General features: G+C 32.9%; 1 protein-coding gene across 2 annotated transcripts in view; it reads left to right on the top strand.

Moving 5' to 3' along the window:
* The window catches only part of LOC145268756 (glycerophosphocholine phosphodiesterase GPCPD1-like), a 138,846-nt gene that overhangs the window by 65,778 nt on the left and 54,008 nt on the right, over nucleotides 1–19,060 (top strand). For both annotated transcript variants that reach the window (XM_080124352.1, XM_080124353.1), the window contains exons 2-6: nucleotides 3,292–3,628; nucleotides 8,546–8,706; nucleotides 9,403–9,450; nucleotides 12,880–13,016; nucleotides 18,157–18,210. In XM_080124352.1, coding sequence (XP_079980478.1) covers nucleotides 3,468–3,628; nucleotides 8,546–8,706; nucleotides 9,403–9,450; nucleotides 12,880–13,016; nucleotides 18,157–18,210 — 561 coding nt within the window. In that variant the 5' untranslated portion in view covers nucleotides 3,292–3,467. The remainder of the gene's footprint in view (nucleotides 1–3,291; nucleotides 3,629–8,545; nucleotides 8,707–9,402; nucleotides 9,451–12,879; nucleotides 13,017–18,156; nucleotides 18,211–19,060) is intronic.

Genomic DNA, 19,060 nt, shown 5'->3' with positions numbered 1-19,060 from the left:
AAATTTTACCTGACATTCTGTCTAACCTCCCGCAGAGAAGGTAAATATACTATTGCTTCTTATTGCAGTTTTTGTGTTTATATTCTCCCGTCATTATTTATGACTACACTGGTTTTTGTCTGAACACTGAAGTTAAGCAATGTTGACCTTGGTCAGTGCTTAGATGGGTAAACACTTTAGAATACTGGAGCTGTCCAGGTGTCTAAATGGTTATCAGCGTAGAAGTATGACTGGGCTAGCATCCTATCACAAGGATTGTGCACGTCTCCGTTCGAGTCCCATTTAACGTTATAAGACTCATGATAAGTATCGGATGTAAGAACCTTTCAAACTGAGAAAGGGACCATTGCTGCTCATTTATGGAAATGCTATTATTATGAAAATGTTATTCAGTCTTTGGCGCTTGTCCAGACTTCCCTTTCCCCCATGAGAAAACAACAAAAAGAAAAATCTGTATGATGTACATACTCATGGCAGAAAGAAAATATTGTGCGCCAAAAATCATAAATCGATCAAGTAGTTTTATTTTTTCTAATGGCCTTCTTCCTATATTTAAAATGGTTTTCTAAAATCTTGTAAAAGTTTGAATTATTTGAAGTTATCTCCCTTGTGCCTTCAAATTGATTTCAAGATGGCATTGTTTGTTGTTTAGCCATAATGTTTGATTTTATTAAAAACGTTGACATGGTTCCAGAAAACTGATAATTATTTTTCCAGAAATTTTTAAAGTTGATTTATTTGTACTTGAAATTCGAAATAATTTTATTTTTCACTGTAATTTTTTTGACAAGTAAATATATATTTTTTCCTTATGGAAATTAACTTTCGTCTGTTATCTTTCAAACACAATGAAAATTTAGACATATACTAAAAAATAATTATGATAAGCCTCTTTTAAGAAGCATAAGGGTCTGTTTATTTGGGAAGGGAAAGGGTCTGCCATTTTTGCCCATATCTCGATACAACATTATCCCCCTCTCCAGAACAAAAGCAAAGCGGATGTAAGATTTGGGAGGACTACCTCCACCACTACTCTTAAAAATGAGGAGGTAATTGTTATGCAGACGATCTACACCACCACCACCACCACCATTAAAACACTAATAGATAGATTAATACAATAATAAATTAAATCATTTTTTTTTATTATTCATTTAAAAATGCCTAGTCATAAAAACATGTTTATGGTTCCTTGCCATTTTGACTAAGATCAAAGTATAGTATCTGATCTCAACATGTTGATGATCCCAAACGTTTTACTATCATTGAAATTATTATGTATATAAAAGAAAATATGACAATGCAAATTACAAATGTATATCATATTATTAGAAACTGTATAAAAAATAACTATACAAATTAGGAATATCTAAAATTGTCTGTGTTTGTAGATTATCTAATATACCTATAATGTGATTTTTTTCTCACTCTGACATTGATATCAAAAGCCTACTTTTTCTATTTAAAAATTATTAAAACGAACTTCTTAATATACTTTATTGATATGCAAGCAACTTCATGAAGATTAACTAATTTGCATATTCTTTTAAAATCGAGCATTCATTAATTAATTATTCATTTTTATGGCTTCTTCTGAGATTATTGGTTTCATTTAACTATTACGTTGAATTCTTTTTATGCATACTTTCTACATTCTGCATAATTGCGTAGAATTTAGGATGAAAATGTTCTAGCATACGGACATGTTTTTATACATATGTCTACCTATAAAGTTGAGTTCTTTTCTCGTTCTGACATTGATATTAAAAGCCTACTTTTTCTATTTAAAAATTACTAAAACAAACGTTAATATAATCAGTCATGAAGGTTAACTAATTTGCATATTCCTTTCAAAAATGAGTCTTTATTAATTACTTATTCATTTTATATGGTTTCTTATTCGATGGTTGGCTCTTTTTCACTATCATGCTGAATTTGAATTATTATACATTCTGGATGATTGCATAGAATTTAAGATGAAAACGTTCTAGTACATAAAAATAATATATATATATATATATATATATATGAAAGTGACCTTGTCGGTTTGTGCAAAATCTCTCTACCAAACTCTTCTCTGAATATTTGGTCTACAGAGTTGAAATTTGATATATAGGGTATTTGGACCTGTAGCACACTTTTGATTTGATTTTTAGAAGGCAAAAATTGGTGCTAAGGAGTCAAAATTGAAAAAAAAAAATAGCTGACCTTGGGAGGTTAAGTCGAATATAACATACCTGCTATTTCTTTTGCACATACTCAAAATTGGACATTTATAGTTTCAAGTCACTTAATTTTCAACCTTTCATATCAAACGTCCGTCGCTTAATATAGTTAGGATAGGTGAAAAATTTTATATTGTATCACAAAAATATAATGCATTTTACTGTTAATATAGTTAGGATAGGTGAAAAATTTTGTGCAATTATTCATTTAGGTTGATGTTTAACGCATATTCTGTCATTGAGAAATTTTATTTCTGAAGAAACTTGTTTCTGCTCATTTTTTTTTTATTTTATTTTTTTTTTTTTATTACATTTTCACCCCAAACAAGGCACATTGCCACTTTGGTGTAGGGGGCTACTATCAGGGGAAACATCTACTGGGGTACTATGTAGGGATTAGGGCAGCAAGATGTTGGTTCACGTTGCACTTGAACTTATGCATGTCAGTACAGTTGGGGAAGCAGTGACCTGGAATGGAATTCCAAAGTCTAGCAGTTCTGGGGAAGAAACTACTGGAGTAGAAAGATCTTTTACATCTAGGGATCTCTGCAGCTTGTCGGGTCTGTCGAGGGTGTTCACGTCGTGGGGGCACAAGTGCTTGCAGTTCTTCAGAGCATTCACCATTATAATACTTGTAGAACAGGCAGAGGGATGCAACGTTTCGACGATGGGACAGAGGCTGAAGTTTAGATGCCAGTTTAGGGCCTATCAGATTTGCGACTCTCTTTTGAACCCTGTCAAGGAGCGAGAGACTAGTAGCCGATGCACCAGCCCAAATATGACAGCAATACTCCATACATGAGTAACACATCTGCTCTTACCCTTTTTTTTCAATTTTTTTTCTTTTTTCATTATTGTTTTTGTTTTCTTTTTCATTTTTGTATTTTGTTTTTAATTTATTTTTATCTTTCTCTTCTTTTCTCTTTTTTGTTTGCTTTATTTTTTATCTTCCTTTTTTTCCTCCATTGATTTTAATGCTTCCAATAACTGAACTCTTTGTTCCCAATTACCCACTTTAGTTTACGTTTATAAATGTCACTGTAATTATTTCCACCTCTCGTTGTAGGCTACTCTATTCCGGACAATGATTCACGATTCACGCTGATTGCTATTCTCCTGTCTGATTCTCTCACGACAAGTGCCATTGCTGCCTTTCATTAAATAAGATGTAAAAAAAATCTGTTTAAAAAAAAGATTATTAATAGTTATTTTATCTTTTACTAAAAAAAAAAAATTATTATTATGGCTGAAGAGACTATGGTTATTACGTTCGAGGTTTTAGTTAATGTTTTACCTGAAGAAGTTGTGTGTTTGTCAGGAGATCTTGAAGAACTTGGAAACTGGAATCACCGAGATTCTGTATTTTTACAGCAAAAGGAATCTGCTACGGATTTACCTCAGGGGTAAGTGTTTTTAATATATTTTCTATATTAGGCTTAATAAATGCCATTCGGACTATTTTTCGCATCTTGGATGTAATTCTCACAAGGTTTCAATGGATGTAACTTCCAACCTTCTTCAGTTGCATTTTGTAAAACTCAGAAATCTATTTGGAATTTCAAACAGAACTTTTTATTTGATCCATGAAAGTAGATTGTTCTTGTTTTGTCATCCACAGAGAAAGTCAAAGTTGTATAAATAATTCATTTTCTAAGTTTTACAATAACTCTTTGCCTATGATGTTATAAACAATGTAATCATTTTTTAATTTTTGCAATATTTTTTGCTTATTTCCTACACCTCAGATTAAATTATCGTTTTTTTTTGTTTTTTTTTTTACTAATATTCATGCAAACAGTAGCATCAACAAAAAAACAGCATAAAATATAACCTACTGTATATTATCAGATTTAAATTTCTAATCTAAATTAATAAATGCAAAAGTTTTTTCTCTATCTATCCTAACTTTAAAACAGGTTGTGCTTATTTAATTCTAATATATGATAAATATCAAACAATACTTACCTTCAGTGTTTGATATTTTCAAATTTTACTGACTCTTCGTATTTAACTATAATCTATCCAGACTTCTCGGCAAGTGATTTTTATCCTGGGCCCCCAAAATATACAGAGATTATTGCTAATCGCCTTAGGCGCCCTCATCAGGGAATGCCGGTGGGGCTGCCCAGGCACTTTGTCTCTTTTATTCTATTTAATTCTATTGAAAACGTTTTCAGTTCAAAGTTTCTTTTATATATTTTCAAATTCATGCTAATCGGTGAAAAAATTTTTTACTAATGTTAATCCTCTGATGAAAAGAATCTGTCTTTGAAAATTCATGGTTTTTCTTTATTATAATTCTTTGTTTGAATTTTTGATGAATTAATGAATATTGTAATTTATTCAATTTTTATCATCAATTTTTCTTGCTTTTGCTATTTTTCTCTATCTAGTTTTAGTTTTTATTTTATTATTATTATCTCGATAGGTTTTAATGTATTTTTATTCTTATTCACCCCAAACAAGACATATTGTCACTTGGATATAAGAGACTACTATGTGAGGCCATGTAGGGAGTTGAGCAGCGAAATATCTGTTTGCATTACATTTAAATTTCTGCACGTTAGTACCATCAGGGAAGCAGAAAAGAGGGAAGGAATTCCAAAGTCTAGCTATTCAAGGAAGAAACTATTAGAGTAGAAAGCTTTCTATCTAGGAACCTCTCTATGGAGGGGTGGGATTTTGCTGCTTGTTGGGTTAGTCGGGGATATTTAAGTTGAGTCGTTCATCAGATCACATATTAAAATACTTGTAAAACAGGCACAGGGATGCAGCATCACGGCAATGGAACAGGAGTTGGAGCTTGGCTGATAGATGCGGGATCTATTAGATTTGAAACTCTTTTTGAATTATATTTAAGAGTGAGAGACTAGTGGTAGATGCACCAGCCCAGATGTGGCAACAATAGTCCATGTATAAGTAAATGGTGGCTTTGTAGAGACACAGGATACTCTCAGGTGTGAGTAATTTTCTAGCAATGTAGAGGGAATCTACTGCCTTTGCAGCAACTTTGGCAGTGTCCTCAATATATTTGTTCCAGTCAATGTTACTTGCGAATGTTAGGCTGAGGAGTTTGAATGATGAGTTGTGTTTCCATGTATCCTATGTTTACATCAAAACAGTTTGTGTTTATTAATTTGATGACATGATTTTTTTATATTACAAATACTCACTCTTTAAAGAACTTCTTATTTTGTATATTTATTTTATGAACAGCTTCTCATTAATTATTCTGTAAAATACAATTGTAATTTTGCATTGTCATATCTTCTTATACATGCGCACTATTTTTGTCAAACCTCTGATGTTGCTGAGATGCTGAGAACAGATACTATACTTTCATCTTGGCCAAAAGACCAAGGATCCCTAAAAATAAGGTTTTTATGGTTAGACATTTTTAAATAAATAAAAATAAAAACTGAATTTATCTTTTTTAATGAGAGTGGGTAGTATAATATTAGAACTGTTGTTATAAGACCATCCTTCCAAGAATTACCATTTCCTTTTTTAAGGGTATGGGGTAATCCTTCTAGGTATTACAGTCTCTTTTAGGGGAGGAAGTAATATGTTCTGTTGTCATGAGACCATTTTCCCATGGATAATCTTTTCCTTTTGTTTTTTAAGGGGGAGGGGGTAGTATTTTATGTTGGCATGATATCATACTACTCAGGCATTACCTTCTCCTTTTATGAGGTGATCCTTTTAGGTATTATCTCCTCTTTCTTGGGGGGGGGCAGCATCATAATTACTCATGAAACCATCCTTCCATAATTATTACCCACTGATTATAAAACGCTTTGGATAATCAGATTTCAAGGGGGTTCTATTAAAATGGTATTATTTTGAAAATCAAAGCACTTTGAATCCTCAAGATACCACCATTTTATTTGGAAATAAATATGCTTTCACAGGGACTAATAAATAATAATATACACAATACATTTTTTTTAAGTTTTAAGCAAATAATGTGATAAAAATATTAGCATGAATAAATAGCCATTTTCGTAACTTGTTTTAAGCCCCCCCCCCTTTCAAAAGTTTGTTCCCACTTCTCTGACAAATTTTGTCATTAAATTTGCAAATCAATCAGACGGTCCATAACCCTTAATATTTTAGTGGGTACAAAATGCTATATTCGTTTTTTTGTTGTGTTTAAAATAATAATTTTTTACTATTTTTTTATGCATTAAAATTATAATTGTATGTTTTTTTGGGTTTTTTTTTTTTTGCTTTTCATCATAGCAATTTTTAATTATCAGAAATAAAAAAATGGTTTTTAGTTATTTAATTTTGAAAACTGCTTGTAGCAACGACAATGATCATAGAGCTGTCAACAAGAGATGATTTTTTGTTTATTTGCATTCCAGAAATAAAAAAAAAAATAGAAACAGGAATATAAAAAATGTTTAGTTACTCTGTTATAAAAATCTATAATTAGATTGAAACTAGGGCAATCTTAATCAGTCTGGCATTATGATGAGACATCTACAAATTAATCTGTTTCAATTCGCAATTTCTTTCTCCTATATTTCTGATTACGTATTTCAAATATTTATATGGTTGAATAGAAAATATGTAATTGTATACTATATATTATATAAAATATATAACTTGTATGTACTTTTATCCATTGCATTATCTTTTAATATTAAATTAAACCGGGAAATGCAAAAAATTATTTTTTCAACGCTTATTTTTACATGTTCATCTGTCTTGCAAAATAAAGTGGCAAATCTTTATCAATTTTCTTGAAATTTTATAAACATTTAGAAGACACATTAAACTATGAAAAAGAATTTCAAAAACTGCCTGGCAAATATACCCAGTGGACCAAGTGCACGAAAAATTCAAGCAATTGCACTTAAAAGGACAATTAGAACCTTAAAAAGATCTCTCAGTTGGAATATATGATATTACAGGGGAATGTCTGGCATCCAGTACGATTCCCATCCCAAACTTAAACAAACTAATAAGAAAGCAGAAAGTATGGGTGTCTCAGAGAGATTGACCATCAACATTGTGTCACTATTGTGAGCACTGGGCAATGTCTGATGAGTTTCCAGAATCCAAACCTCATAATGGTACATCAGTATCAAGAAACAAGAGCCAGCACAACAAACTCCATCATAAAACTGGCCAAACATTTTGAACAAGACTGTTTTACAAATGAAACAGAACCAGAAAACAAGTCTATGGAAATAGCCCAAAAGAGTTGCCAAAAATACACCAAGATCTTCCATCGCAAGAAAACTAGAAGAATGGGCCAACTAACAACATGTCTAGTATTTTCTGGATGCATTCATGTAAGATTATATAGATGAGGAAGACTCTATAAACTATTTAAAAAAATGATCAGGAGAGGATTATACTGGCTGCTCAAGATCAAGACTCAATGATCAGTGCTTTTGAAAAGATGAGTTGTCTACGCAATGACAACAAGTTTTGCAAGTTTTGCAGCACAGAAGTAGAAAATGTGAGCCAACTGACATCCAACTGCGGGGGTGGGGGTGCAGCTACTACATAATGACCCAACATGATGGCATGAATACACTGATGATTGCGTACGCATTAAACACTAGTATCTGTAGGATATGAAAAAATATACACACTTTGTGCCACGTGTTTATCAAAAATGAAAACAACAAATGTGAAATTTTCACAAGTTACAGGGTGGAACGATAAGTGTCGCCCTAAAGAGAATGACACTACTACTTTATTTTAAAACTTTTATTGAAAAATAAGGCAACTTGATTATGTAGTAGAGCTGACATCTATGTAGCCGCTTTCAGCCTCAATCATCGTCTCAATACGGGTTCAGAACTGGGAGCATGCCTTTTCCACAAGCACTGGCGGGAGCTCGGCAAATACTTGGCAGATGGCGGCGATCAGACTGGCTTCGATGTTGTGGGAGGTCATGTTGGTGATGTTCAAGCTGAATTTGAAGATGTGTGACTCTCATTTGAAACCATATTAAAGACCATAGGCATAGCCGGAAACTTTGTTTTTATCATCCTGGCATGTCTCTGTTATTCGTGGCAATCCAGTGATGCACTTTGAGGGTGCTGGCAATGGTTTTGTTGTCATAACTTGGATTAGTAGAGAGCATTAGTAGTTGTACAATGGCATTGAGCTCTCTCGCTTTTTTAAGGATATGTAGTATTTTTAAGGTATTGCAACATATGTGCATTTACTGAAGATTATTTGGAAACAATTTTCAGTAGCATATTCTGATTTGATGCGCAAAAATACAGTTATATGACAAATTTCATTGGTGTGAAAATATATATATATATATTGTTCATGTTTGCTTGTCTTTGCAGGTACAGTATATGGAGATGTGAGGTGACTGTCCCTAGGAAATCTTCCATAAAATATCGTTATTTTACTTGCTTTGTTCCGGAGAATTCTTTGGATGATTCAGCAGATGTGATTATTTCAAGATGGGAAGCGAGTTACGAACCAAGAGTTTACGTTCAATCTGGTGAGCACAAATTTTTTGCTTTCATGTTATTTGGATTCTTTGAACTACTGTTCACATCTTCAGTCGATGTAATCTCCAACCTTCTTGAGTTGCATCTTGTCAAACTCTGGAATATTTCTGTCAAACTCGTGAATTTTGAACGAAACCCTTTATTTAATTCATAGTCTTGTTTCGTCAGCCATGAAAAAAACTTATATATATTAATAAATAGTGACATATAATGATAAGAAGTAAGATTGTATATCTAGAAACAAAATAGGTTTAAGGCTGTTAAAATTCATACTAGAATGGTCTGCAAGGACCCATGGTATAGTGGATAGAGCACCTGGTAAAATTTAATTGTAAAGATACACTTTTATGGGGGTTGACGGTTCAATCCTAAAAAAATAATGCAAATTACTTTGGACTTCTATCCTTATGGTTGACAGAACAACAGCCTGCTACCCCTGTGAATTAAATAAAGGGTTCTGTTTGGAAGTCTAGTATCAAAACAGCTACTAAACTTTATTTCTAGCCAAAAGGTCAAGGAGTCTGTGACTAGATTATTATTTTTTATTTTCACCATTAATATTTTTCCCTCTAGATTTTTGTCTCTTGATATTTATCTGCATATTTTATTTATTTTTTTATGCTGCCAATTTTTTTTTTTTTTTTTTACTTATATGTATTTTCTATTTTCTCTTTTCATATTTTCAGATGATTTCCATTCTGATGCGTTAATCTGTGATAAATTTGGTTCTATTGGTAAGTTAAAAGGTTTCGTTAAAATTAGTAATACATATTAGTTATGTATTAGCTGAAGCATGTATCTACATTGGATCAAGGATTATAACTACAATGTTGCCAATATTGTTCATTATGCATATAAAAAGAGTCCCATCTTGAATAAAAACAGCCACTTGTATGGTGGGCTTAATATAAGATTTTAAATTGTCTTTCACAAAAAAAGCTCAAAATCGAAATTTTTGTTCTTATTATGGAATTGTGTTTGTATTTGTTTTTACTTGGTTTAGATTTATTAAAAGAAAAATGTAGCTTAAAATCTATTATGCTATGAATCATATTAAGAACATTCAGTGTTTTAGCTGTTGAAATAAATCTTATATGAACAATCAATGTACTTTTGTGTAATTTTTGTACTTTTTTTTTAATAATGAAATTTTAGACTAATATTTAGACTAATAATTATTGCTTCCATTTTGGTCACTTCATTGAAAAGTTTAACTTTAAAGACCCTTTCTACTTCTTTAATTATCCAAATGTAGAAGTTGCTTTTTCTATTTTTCTGTTAATGAAGATCCTGAAACCACTGAGTCCAGAAACACATTATATATATATATATTGCCTAAAAATAATATGCAAGTATGACTGCACCATCATCATTATAAGCAATATTCTTTGAAGTTCTGGGTTTTTATTGCAGCAATTCTGAATGAATTGAAGGGAAAGTGAAAAAGCAAATTCCATGCAAGCAAAAATCCGAATTCACTGATTTCTACATAAAAATAGTCAGCAAATGTGGAATGATGTAAAAGATGAACAATAATTTCATAGAAATTTTGTGACGTTAAATATATGGATATTAACGATTCCAGATTTCATTTTTTTTTTTTTACAGTGGAATCACCACTTATCAAGGCCCGGAGGCCACTCAAGGATAAGGGCTAATGAATGTATAGTAGTCAATGAGATAATATCGTAGCAATTGTTAGTAGTGGAAATTTGGTAAATTGGATTACTTAAGGAGACGGTTCAACAAGAATTTGTTTATGTTGGACTTGAAGACGACCAGCTGGAAAGCAGGTAAATGGAAGAGAATTCCACAGGTGTGCAGTTCTAAGAAAGAAACATTGTTTATGGAATCTATGTTTAGGTTTAGGCACAGATAAAGAGTGGGGGAAATTATTGATAGTGGTTTCAGCTAGATGAGTGTTTTGCATAAAAGTTTGGCAAGGGGGGGGGACCATAGATTGGAGCTCAGACAAGCACTTGCCATGAAAATAACAATAAAGCAGAGACAGGCTCACAATGTCTCTTCTGTGGGAAAGAAGTTGCAGGGAAGAGAAAAGGGCATGCCCCCACTAGGCTATGAAGTCTATTTTGAATTCTGTCAAGGCAAGATATGATCTTTCTAGCAACTCCTGCCTAAATGTGGCAACAGTATTTCATCCTTGGACAAATATTTCAGCGTGGGTGACTGTAAATTACACAAGTCTATTATTTCACCTTTCCTCTAGAAACTAAATTATAGCAACACTCATCAAATTTCAAAAAACAACAATTTAAGTTGCCTGGCCTCAAGGATTATCAGTTTTCTTTGTCTTTTATTTCTTTTTCTTTGTTTAATGTGTCTTTTCCACACCGAATGTGAGTTGCACATTGGTCATGGCAACACAAAGTGACTTTTCACCTTTGAACGTGTTCCTAAGTCTATCTTGACCTGTCCTTGTTTAGCATCAAGATGTAAATACATTTGTTTATCCAACCAGAGCGTCAGTCAACATGTCTATAACACTGTAGATGGTTGCAATGCAGAACTGACTCTAGAGCACCTTCAGGCTCAACAACAAGGAGTCAGAACTATGTTGTCAACGTGCACACACAACAAATCCACTGAACTGTGTCACTTCTTTGCATCCTCAAGAAAAACAAACTATTTGAAGAGATTGTGTGATGTACACATGCTCAATTCTATCAGATCGAACTGAACTTTCTTGACATTTGCTGTCTTGAGAATCTACTTCATATGTAAAAATACATTAATATTAGATTTAACTAGAAATAGTTGCTGGGCATTGAATTTATTAACTATTACAATTGAATTATTGAATTTATAAATTATTAGAATTGAATTATTGAATTTATTAACAATTAAAATTGAATTATTGAATTTATTAACAATTAAAATTGAATTATTGGATATATTTACAATTAAAATTGAATTATTGGATATATTTACAATTAAAATTGAATTATTGAATTCATTAATAATTTTTTTTTCTTCAATTTGTCCATTGAAGAATTGTGATAAGAATCCCGGTGATGTCTGAACTCAGATTACAGTACAACTTTGAAATGATTTTCTATTTAGAAAATTAATTATTAAAAAATTCAATAATTCAATTTTAATTATTGAATTATTGAATTTATTAACAATTAAAATTGAATTATTGAATTTTTTAACAATTGAAATTGAATTATTGAATTTATTAACAATTACAATTGAATTATTGAATTTTTTAACAATTACAATTGAATTATTGAATTTTTTAACAATTACAATTGAATTATTGAATAATTTATTAACAATGTTTAAAAAATCAATATTTCATAACTTTTGAGGAAACCGAGTGAGTCTTTCTGTAATTTTTCATATTTTGTTGATTTATTTCATTACTAGAATTGTTAGAGTTTGGATGCTGCACATTTTAAGAAATGTTTAATTCTAAGTTTAGATTATCTTTTAAATAGCTCATAATTTTGCAGTAATGTTTTCGTTATGCAATAATCACAAAATCTATTAACAAAATTTAAAAACTATACAAGTTACATTCTTGACAAACGTTAGCAATTCATACCACAGTTTGTGAACATTACTAAAGAAGCCATAACTAATACACTGATTTCAGTTTAAGTAGTTCTTTTTCTGCTTTTTTAATCAAAATACATTTCCAATGGAATAGGAAGGAAGTGGAGTAGCATCCTTACTATGATCTTTTGCTTCACGCAGCAGTTGATAGTCTGTATCCTACTCCCGCCTCCTCAATTTCATCATCGGAGAACTATGAGCCTCTCTCACCCATTCACCTCAGAAATTGACATTGACGAATGATATGGACACGGTCAGTTCCGCCAGATAAATTTTGATTGGCTATCCAACCTCTGCAGTCTTGAAAATCTACTGAAAGTAGTGTGTTAAAATAATTTAATTTTAGCTTTTACTAAAATGACTTGTTTATTTCTTTATAACTTTTGAGGCAACAGATTGATTTTCTAAATAGAAAATCATTTCCAAGTTGTACTGTAATCTGAGTTCAGACATCACCGGGATTCTTATCACAATTCTTCAATGGACAAATTGAAGAAAAAAAATCATTTTATGTTTGAAATTTTTTCCCTTTACAAACGTTTCCTTAATTGATAAAAAAAATAACAGAATTTTCCCTTTTCTAGATGGAAATCCAGATTGTACAAGCAAGGGTTGGTTGACAAAACAGACAGAAGTGAATTTACGTCTTGTGCCCGGTTGCATCACCTTGTGGAATGAAGACTTGCAGATTACCTATATCAAGTGCACTCCTTTTGAAATGGTAAGATCTCAATTCCAGGCAACCAAACATATGTAGTGCTAACAGATGTAAAATACACTGAAAGATTTTGTCTAAATTCATGCAGCTTTCACTTTTATGAGTAAAATCTAAAAACCAGACTCCACAAAACTGGAATTGGTTGTGGATCTAAATTTTTTCTTTGTTCCCAGCCCCATAGAACAAATTAACTGTTTATTTAATGACAGTACTGCAGAAACGAATGTTAACAAAAAAGCAGTTTTACCTACATCACACATCATTTTTACCTACAGACAAATGTATTATGCTTATACAGTTTTCAGTATGGGCGATGATAATTATTATAAATATAAATTATTGAAGGATTTGAACCCAATCATATTATATGGCCAGAAGTTTAAGAGAATGGGTTGTATAATGGGTGTATATATACGTGACATCATATTGAATATATGTTTTACTTGTGACATTTTTTTACCTATAATGTTCATAACTCTTTACATAACACAAATGTGCTCATGACGTTGCAGATAATTATGTGAGATATCTCGTTAATTATTTGTTTACTGTTCTTTTAAAAGATGTCTACAGTATTTAAATGGATTGTGGTTTCATTCTTTTTTTCTTTATTTTGTTCGTATGTCCGTTTTGTGTCACGCGTCCTGCTCTGAAACAGATTTCAACCCAAATGACAGATGCAAGTCTCTGTTTTTTCTAGACAAATGAGTTTTTTATTCAGCCAACAGTGATGTTATCATAATCGAACCTTGTGTTGCCAGTTCACTAACTTATGAGAGAATGATGTCTCCATCCCGCTACAGTCTCATTCTCTATGAGCGTCTCGTCGCCTCTACAAGAATTTTTTCCGCCTATCTTCCAGATCCAGTTTTCTCTGCCATCCAAAACAAACTCTTTCAATATCGTAATCATCATCTTCAACAAAAGACCTGTGACATTACAAATAACATCATGCCATGCCAATGTGTGCTCAAACCAGCTTTGTTTTGTTGTGATATATTAGGTAAACAACAACGCTCGCTTACAGACCTCCCTGAACTAAAGTTATTTCCCTTGGACTGAAGAAGGCAGAGTTATTACCCTTGAGAAGAGCACAGCTGTCATATAGTTTAAGAGATAAAAAAATGCATTTCCATCACAGATAATGCATAATTATAATACATCCAATGACATTTCCATTTAATCTGTAAGTTGTTAAATAAATGTGCTAAAGATCATAATTTGTCCATTGATAATTTTTGAGTGGTTATTAAATCGATAATATGCATCGTCAGTCATAGCACAAAGTCTCTTTTGACTCTGCAGCTTCATATTCAATCTATAAGCCAACATGAATTAGAAACTTGAACAAAGAGAATTAAATTCTGCATAATATCAAATCAATAGACAAAAAGAGTAATCTAATCATGCTAATATTCTACAACGAGAGTAAGAATCTTGCATTACCTTTAGCTTGACATCTTGTTATAATTCTCTTAAAGGGCCTCATCCTTGTTTGAAGGAGGGAGCTTGACAATATTGTAGCAGAACTGAACAACAACCCGTTGGTTCTGCAGAGTTAACAAAATAGGATGTGCACAAAAGAACCATTCTCATTTGAACCCGGAATCCGTTCAGTACAAAAAAAAAAAGAGATATGCAAATTGGTGTATCATCGGAATTAAAAGTGACTGCATGTGAGGATTGTTTTTTGTTTTTTTTGCGAGAGAGACAGAACATAATCTTGTTGACGCAACTGAACATAATCTTGTTGACGCGATTAAACATAATTGTGATTTTGTGAAGAAGAAGAGAAGACTGTTGATTGTGTGGGCGATGAAGGACAAACGAGAAAAAGTTCTGAACCTTTTTTTTTGTCTTCAAGCTGTAGACGAGTTTCTGATGGACTTACAATGGCTGATGGGCGAAATGCTGCCAGGATGCTGGATTAAAAGCATCTTCAATAGTGGGCTACCGTGCCATGTCAGGGGACTTTTGTGGTCGTCAACTAGAATGGATACCCTATCATTGAAAGAACGCAAAAGAGCGCACACCGTGTTGGTGGAAAAAAAGGATGAGGATCTTGCTGCTGCAGTTCAAACTAGACAGGCCCCATATGCACCAATGCCTTGCCAGGGTAGTAGGAATGGCTGCGTTAACTGCTTACGATGTAGGGACCCCAACCATCTGACCAGAAACTGCATGCAGTACGACAGTGGTAGCAATCAGAGAGATAGATCAACTAAGTGCTGTTTTTCTTGCAACAAAACAGGGCACCTAACAAGAGAGTGTCCGGGAAACGGGAACAGGGGCGAGATGCCAGCACCACTCTCTCCCCATTCAAAGTAAAAGAGGCGCTTCTCATGACGGAAGTCATTGTTAATAACAAGAAGCGCATGGTAGATTCTGGATACTCTTGGTCCTTAGTGACTGAATCAGTGTGTGACCCCTGGAGTCGGTCAGCATCAGAGGTTCTAACAGTCGATGGTGAAATCCTCATCAGCAAGGACTATCACATTGACAATAGAAGATGCAAGCCCCGTGAAAGTTGATGCTCTGATCATGGACATACTGCTGTTAGGTTTCGATATGCTGATCGGACATAATCAAAATGTTGGGTGGAGTTCGTATAAACTGATTTAGCAAAGCCTTTTTTGCTAAAACAGAGTTTTATGTTTGTGTTTGTGTTTGTGCCGCGGTCAAAATAGAGGAACTTCAGTGCTGAGTTCAATGAGCAGATCAAAGCTTGCACAGCGTCATGGTAATGGTGAAGTAATCAACCACGCAATGGACTTACCAACAAAGTATCAGAGTATCTGATGTTCGATCAAATTCAACTGGAGTACCATCATGAATTGGAAGCGTGGTTGAGCAATGGATAGCTACTTCCCTATCTTGAGGAAGGGCTTGGTCTCCTGAAGGGCCTGATTTCATTAATGGCTCTTTTTCAAGAGAATAAGTCTAAGGTGCATCTAGTGTTGGACTTTCATGAACCAAATGAACATGTCAAGGCCTACACGGCGCATGCCATCTGTGCACAAAAGCTAAGAGAGTGGAGGAGGAAAGGCTCCAATATGTCGTTACTTGACCTTCAAAGGACATATCTACAAGTGCGTGTGCATAAATCCTTATGGCCGTACCAGACTGTGATCTTCAAAGGAAAGAGGTATTGTTGAATGGTTTTGGGCTCAATGTAGCACCATCCGTTATGTGAGCTATTGTTGAAGCTACACTCTCAAGGAAGAACGATATCCAGCTGGCAACATCAATGTACAATGATGATGTGTTTATCGATGAAGACGTGGTTTATCAATGATGATGTGTTTATTAATGAAGACGTGGTTTCCACAACAAAAGTGAGGCAACATTGGGCTGATTTTGAATTAGCAAGCAAGGAACCAGAGTGGCTGCAGAACAATGCAGGAGTGCTTGGTCTATCAGTTTGGGAAAAGGACAGCAGTCTGGTATGGGAACGAGGGAATGAGGTCCCCAGCGTACCTTGTGTTTGTACTTGAAGAAGTGTGTGGAAAGTTAGTTAGGCACTTTCCAGTAGTTAGGTGGCTCAGGGTGGCTGCAGCATTCATTAAAAGGAGAGTAGTGGATGTGACAAAAGGCTGGGATGAAAAGGTGACTGATGGTCTTTTAACAACAATGATTGAAGAGATTGCTGCAAGAGTGCACCAAGAAGACCTTGTACGAGGAAAGTGATGTGTGGATGGTCCTGAGCTAGGCACGTGGGTTGATGCAAGCTCCTTAGACAGTGGAGTATCGCTGGCGCACAATGGAGCCACTGTGTAGGATGCAAGCTGATTGTGATAGGAAAGAGATACACAGTATATAATCTGGAGGAGTTCGATGCTGTGCTAAAAGTAGTGAACATAACATTGATGTGGGAAGCAACCATGCTACATCTTCACACTGACTCTGCATATGTGGACAAATGGATCACAGGAACTATATATATATATATATATATATATATATATATTATTTAAATATTTTCAAAAAAATTTGAATAAAATAAATATTTGAACATTGAATGAAATAAAAAAATATGTCCATTTAAAAAGAGGGGAATGCAAAGCAAAAACGGGAGGAGGGGTAACTCCTTCATCACTTAGGAAAGCAAAAATTAGATACAAATAAATATTGCTTTGTTTTATCATATCACGCCACAGGTTTTCTAACATAAATGGACTGATTTAAGATGTGCCTATAAGAATTCAAAGGAAAGAGATTTGAGTGGCCATTGAACCATTCTTTGATGTCAAAGCCATATTCCTGGAAATCCATTATCTAAATATCTGCATGTATCATTCACATTGGAACTACAATCTTGACAGGATTGGATTTTAAACTTATATCTAATAGTATTTCCAAGATAGCAAGATAATAAATAAAATTATTATAGACTTTTTAACCCATTAAAAATGGGCAAAAGTTAAATCCTGTTTATTAAAAATAAATGCTTTATGCTAAATTGATGGTTGAATGTGTGTTCATTTGTGTTTAGTTTTGCATTAAATACTAATCCCTATTAATCCCTAACTGTGCATCAAACAGATATCCTAATACTTGTTTCATTGCATCCTATAACAAAGATCCATACAAAATTTCAGCCAGATCAGACCAGTAGTTTGAGGGAAAAAGCGAAACGGACAAATAGAAATATAATCTAAATACTGACATGATTAAAATTGCTCGCTATGACTGGAGAATGATAGATGGTTATGTTGATTCTTGAATTTTTACCAGAGTCCTGTTCGCGGGATAACTTTGACACTGTTTGTTTTTAATTCAGTCTTTAGAGACAATGGATACCCCCTATTGTCTTGTGTAATCTCCAAACACACTTCCCTTAAGTGAGCACTGCTAGTGACAAGAAGAAATCCAGAATGACTGGAAACAATGTTGAGATAATCACATACAGCACCTGGTATTCCTAAATGGTCACCCATTTTAGTGCTGATCACGTTAAAGGTACTATAGTACTGTAGTACTATATATATATATATATATATATATATATATATATATATATATATATATATATATATATATATATATAAACCTTCATATTTATAAAGTTTAATTTCAATGCAAATGATATAATAAGATGTTAGATATGTAAATATTCAAATTATATTTTTTCTCATATTTCCAGGGCCGTGCAAAATCACAACAAGCAATCCAACCTTGGTCAAAATTATTAACTTATGTAAGTATTTTACCTGCTCCATTCTCCTTCCCAATTTTTTAAAGATCTAACCAAAACAAGAACAGATATTTTTTAAGGTTTGTCTTTCATATCAAGTGATGAAATACTATTTTCGAATTAAGCAAACAACTTAAAATTCTATTTCAAAGGAAACATGAAAGACTCTTATTTAGAATGTAAATTGTTTTTCCGCCGTTTTTAATGAGTATTTTAGTGTGTGTAGGGAAAATCGTGGAAACCAAGAAAATGACTTAGCATGAAAGCATCCATGTGTCATGTGGAATCAAACTGCCAGAGCAGGGAAGAACGAATGAAGATGGCAGCACTAACAACTTTTATATCTTGCAGTTGCGCAAAGTGACACAAAATCTTGCTACTTGACTGCATAAAACTAGGCTGTGGGGAGAACGCAAACAGACGGTTGTATTAGAATCTTTGGAGACTGTTGTAGCATGTTATTGAGTCACTTTGCTGTCTTGCTTTTTGTTTTTCTTTCTGTGTTATAAATAAAATTATTAAATATTTTGTGTTTTTATTTGTAGACGTTTAATAAAACTAATTATATTTTGTGTTTTTATTTGTAGACGTTAAATAAAACTGATTATATTTTGTGTTTTTATTTGTAGACGTTAAATAAAATTGATTATATTTTGTGTTTTTATTTGTAGACGTTAAATAAAACTGATTTTATTTTGTATTTTTATTTGTAGACGTTAAATAAAACTGATTATATTTTGTGTTTTTATTTGTAAACGTTAAATAAAACTGATTATATTTTGTGTTTTTATTTGTAGACATTAAATAAAACTGATTATATTTTGTGTTTTTATTTGTAGACGTTAAATAAAAC

Source organism: Euprymna scolopes, chromosome 44, assembly GCF_053919585.1.
Source record: "Euprymna scolopes isolate OS-2025 chromosome 44, ASM5391958v1, whole genome shotgun sequence".
NCBI lineage: Eukaryota > Metazoa > Mollusca > Cephalopoda > Sepiida > Sepiolidae > Euprymna > Euprymna scolopes.
This window is presented reverse-complemented; position numbering and strand designations above follow the sequence as displayed.